The 4,388-nt window shown below is 64.7% G+C and overlaps 1 protein-coding gene across 1 annotated transcript; it reads left to right on the forward strand.

The window, feature by feature from the left end:
• Window positions 1-785: 785 nt before the first annotated feature.
• Window positions 786-3,563, forward strand: LOC113003962 (serine/arginine repetitive matrix protein 1-like). Its single transcript, XM_039454826.1, has 3 exons — window positions 786-2,704; window positions 2,777-3,166; window positions 3,236-3,563. The coding sequence occupies exons 1-3, from the start codon at window positions 786-788 to the stop codon at window positions 3,561-3,563; spliced, it is 2,637 nt and encodes an 878-aa protein (XP_039310760.1).
• Window positions 3,564-4,388: the final 825 nt, after the last annotated feature.

Here is a 4,388-nt window from a genome sequence, read left to right on the forward strand (position 1 = left end):
TGGGACCCCGGTTCACCGGACCCAGCGGGCTGGGCCGTCTCCGGGCCGCCCGGATTTATTCCGGGTCAGGGTCGGAGCGGTGGAGGACGGTCCAGCGCGTTCCTCGTGGGAAACCCTCCCCGAGGTTGCGGGCTGGACTGGCTCCGGGGCCGCTCGGAAGTATTCCGAGGCGGGGCCCGGGGCGGTGTTGGCTGGCCCGGCATTCCGCGACGGCGTCCCTTCCGAAGCGGGTGCCGGGCCGGAGTCTTGTCCCCCCAGGGGAGTTGTCACCCCCCTGGGTGGACGTGCTGGTCGCCACGGCGGCTAGGGTGCGGAAGGGGCGTCGCTTCCGTTGCCCGACCCGTCCGTGGGGCCCCCCGGGTGGCGCCACCCGTGACGGTGCCCCCGCTGTCGGAGGCGGGGGACCCCTGAAAGCCCATACGGGGCGAGCCCTTGATGGCTCCTCCGTATGGGTGTGTAGGGGGCTGGAGGCTCGTGCCCTGGATGTCACATCCCCAGGGCCTGCGCCATAAGCCGACCCCCCCGGAGTACCGGGGGCACCCGTACCGGTCATGTTTCGGCGGGGTGGGAGATACGCCGGTCGGTCCAGCCGTCACGGGGAGTGGGATCAAACAAAAATGAATCATGAAATTAAAAACGAGGCAGGAAAAAGCGGTACGCCCAAGGGCGCCCGCTTGTGTGCTGGATCGGGAGGGACGAGATCTTCGTCCTCTCCTGACCTATTGAAAGGAGACATCTCTCCCGCAGAAGGGAGAGATGCCACTAAACACGCGAGGGGACCCTCTATGGGGACTGGAGGGCTGGAGCTTTTCAGCCCGTCCAGTTCCCCGGGGAACCCCCCCACCCACAAAAAGGAGGAGACCAGGAAGCTCCAAGTTACACTGGAGGACTTCCTCCCCAAGGGGGAGAAGGCACGCCTCACTGGCTCGAGGCCGGGCCCGGCCTGCAGTAAGGGCGCTAAACCCGATAACTGCCGGCCGGATGAAACCCGCCTCGAGCCGAGAAGTACTCCCGGGCCAAGCCAGGGAAACAGGGAAAGACCCTCCCTGCCGCCCTCACCGACACCTGCCGGGGCGCCCATCCATATGGATGTGGACTCCGATGTAGAGTCGGTGGGACGGGGAACTAAGAGGGCACATAAGAAGACGGTTCCCGCATATTACATCTCTTCGTCGACCGAGTCGGATGAAGGTCCGACGAAGAGAGGACGCGGGAGACCCGCCAAAGACCCCTCCCATAAGGGGCAATTTACGGCCCAGGCCCTGGCACAGAAGGCGGAAGCCGAAAAGGCCAAACAATTAAAGAAAGACCACAGGGCAATCACAAACCCTGAGGTCAAGCCCACCTCTGGGCGAGCCACGAGGGCGCAAAATGAAGCCCTCGAGCGCGCAGAGGAACTGGAGGCACAGCCCCTGGCTGCGGTGGCGGCTGTCATGTCCAATAGTTTGGGCATGATAGCCAAGTCCGTGGAGCGGTCCGGCAACATCCAAGGTCCCATCAAGAGGGACCTATGGACCGCTTACACGGAACTGACGGCTGGCCTGACCGCCATCGTGGCCAGGCAAGGGGAGAGTAATGAAGCGCGACTCCAACGGGAGGAAAGTGCGGCCCTAAAGAAAGCCAGGGCCAAATGGGCCAAGGAAAAGGCTAAGCTGAAGGCAGAGCTCGGCCAACTGAGAGTCCGCGTCGAGCGCCTCCAGTGCCCTTCCATGGCCCAAGGTGGTGAATACACCGACGCCGAGGTCCAGACGGACCTCGACGAAGAGGTCCTGGGGGCCCTGGTGGGATCGCCCTCCCACGTGCCAGATCCAAATGAGGATTTGGACACGGGAGCAGAGGAGCTTCCCGCCCCGGAACCCCCTGAGCTGGTGGGCGGCGCGACCATGCGACCCAAAAAAGGGCCGATGGTCGTGTCCGTGGAGAAGTTAAAAGAGCCCCTGGTCATATCAGCCAGGGACTTCAAAAAGCCCTATTACCGTCCGCCGCTGCAGGGGGTCAGCAAACAGCTGAACCCCCTGTCGAAAGCGGCGGACCGGGTAGCGGCTCCCGCCTCCCGCACCTCCTTCCCCTCCCTTCCCCCTCCCACCAGTTCTCTGGAGACGTCGGGATGGACCAGGGTGGAGGATGGCAGGAGAAAAGAGAAGAAGAGGGCGAAAGCCCTGACCGAGGACAGCCTCAAGGAGGCTCATTCCAGAGTTCTCCCGGCCGTCCTCGCTGAGATGGGGCTCCTTCCCGCCCCTAGGGTGCCAGAGAGGCCCAGGGCGCCCCCGACTGCGGGCAAGACTGCCAGGCAGTCCGGGGCTGCCCCCCAGAAGGGAGCGGGCAACGCGGTCGCAACGACCGCGAAGCCCGCCCCGACGCAGAAGACGACCACCCCGTCCATACTGGAGTTATGGACGGAGGTGGTCTCCAAAAAGTCGAGACGAAAGGCCGCTAGAGCCGTCGAGGAGGCGGCAAAGACGGCCCCCACGGTGAAGAGGCCGACAAGGGTCCTTCCGGTCCCGCCCCAAAAAACCCCCTCCCAACAATCTTCTTCGAAGAAGAAGAAGAAGAAAAGGGGCGGGCGTGGAGAGGGCCAAGGGGGTCCCGGGGGGCCACCCCCACCGAGCGGTGTCAGCTCCCAGGGCCCGGCTAGGGTGACCAGAATCAAGCCGCCGACTACAGCGGCAGTCACGGTCACCTGTGCCGACCCGGGAGCATATGCGCAGGTCCTCAAGACCGCGAGGGAGAGAGTTGATCTCTCCTCCCTCGGAATAGAGGACCTGCGCCCCCGCAGAGCGGTCACGGGAGCCCTGATTCTCGAGGTTAGGGGCGTCGATAATGGTACAAAAGCCGATGCCCTGGCCGAGGGGATCAGAGCTGCCCTGACGGGACGGGACGACGTCAAGGTAGCTCGACCATGCAAGACGGTCGAGCTACGCTTGACCGGCCTGGACGATTCGGTCACCTCCAGCGAGGTGGCCGAGGTCCTGGGAGCCATGGGAGGATGCTCTCCCCACGATTTGAAAGTGGGGGATATCCGTATGGCTCCCAATGGGCTGGGCACCTGCTGGGTGCGCTGCCCAGCAAAGGCGGGCAAGGCAGTCTTGGCCGCCCCCCGGGTTAGGGTGGGCTGGTCAAGCTGCCGAGTGGCGCTGCTCCCTTCGCGGGGACTCCAGTGCCACCGGTGCCTGGCCACGGGCCACGTCCAGGCCAAGTGCAGCAGCCGGATCGACAGATCCGGCTGCTGCTACAGATGCGGAGGCATTGGCCATCTGGCCAATGCCTGCAAGGAGAAAGCGGGCTGCCCGGTCTGTAAAGACGCGGGCAAGCCCGCCGAACATCGGATTGGTGCGAAGGGGTGCCTGGCGAACAAGCCTCAAAAGGCACCCCCGAGCGCCGGGGGCCGCAGCGAGGCGGGGTCGACAGCAACGCCAACCCTGCCGCAGATCGCGGCCCCCCCGGAGATAGAAGCTCCTCTCCCGCAAAGGGAGAGGAGAGTCAGAGAGGAGGAAGCAGCAACAGACTGCGTAGAGATGCAGGAGGTGGAGGAGACTCGGGAGCAAGCCAACGATGCCCCCTAGGCTCCTCCAGGCCAACCTCAACCACGCCAATGCTGCGCAGGACATGCTTGCGCAGTGCCTGGCGGAGGGAGGTGGCGGGCTGGCCATCGTCGCCGATCCTTATAGGATACCCGAGGGCAACCCCAACTGGGTTGGAGATCCCTCGGGAAAGGTGGCGATGGTCAGCCATCACGTGCCGGGCGCTCCGCCGATGATTCCGATGTCGGCCGGAGAGGGCTTCGTGATGATCGAGTATGGAGCCATCGACGTTATGGGATGTTACTTCCCCCCTAGCCTTAACAGGGGGGAATACGAGGCGGCCCTGGATGCTATGGAGAGCGAGATTATAGCTCGCTCTCCTAGGCCGGTCGTCGTGGGGGGAGACCTCAACGCCCACGCTGTGGCTTGGGGCTCCCCTCGCACAGACCTTAGGGGCCGCCTCACCCTGGAGTTTGCGGCGGGGCTCGGCCTGGTCCTGTTGAACAGGGGCCGGGTCAGCACCTTCGTGGGGGCAAGGGGGGAGTCCATCGTTGACGTGACGTGGGCTTCCCCCAACGCCCTTAACAGGGTGAAGGGATGGCGCGTGGAGACGGGCTCCTTGGGAGAGCTGTCTGATCATAGACTAATCTCCATGGAGCTCGTCTCCCCCCCCGCGGAGACGCGCGAGTCACGCCGCCGCAAACGCGATGGACGTCGATGGGTTCTGAGGAAGCTCGACCCGGAAGCCCTCGAGGTCAGCCTCCTGGCATCTACCTGGCCGGGAAGAGAGGCTGACCTTGGAGCCGAGGAGGAGGCGGAGCGCCTATGCGACATGATGTCGCGCGCATGCGACGCCTCCATGCCCCG

This window comes from Solenopsis invicta, chromosome 11 (assembly GCF_016802725.1).
Source record: "Solenopsis invicta isolate M01_SB chromosome 11, UNIL_Sinv_3.0, whole genome shotgun sequence".
Lineage (NCBI taxonomy): Eukaryota > Metazoa > Arthropoda > Insecta > Hymenoptera > Formicidae > Solenopsis > Solenopsis invicta.

Excerpts from the sequence above, each read along its gene's own strand:
- LOC113003962 (XM_039454826.1), top strand. The coding sequence starts at position 786 with ATGGGGACTGGAGGGCTGGAGCTTTTCAGCCCGTCCAGTTCCCCGGGG. Across the intron at positions 2,705-2,776 it reads GCCGACCCGGGAGCATATGC|AGCGGTCACGGGAGCCCTGA; the intron begins GCAGGTCCTCAA and ends GCGCCCCCGCAG. Across the intron at positions 3,167-3,235 it reads CGGGGACTCCAGTGCCACCG|ATGCGGAGGCATTGGCCATC; the intron begins GTGCCTGGCCAC and ends CTGCTGCTACAG.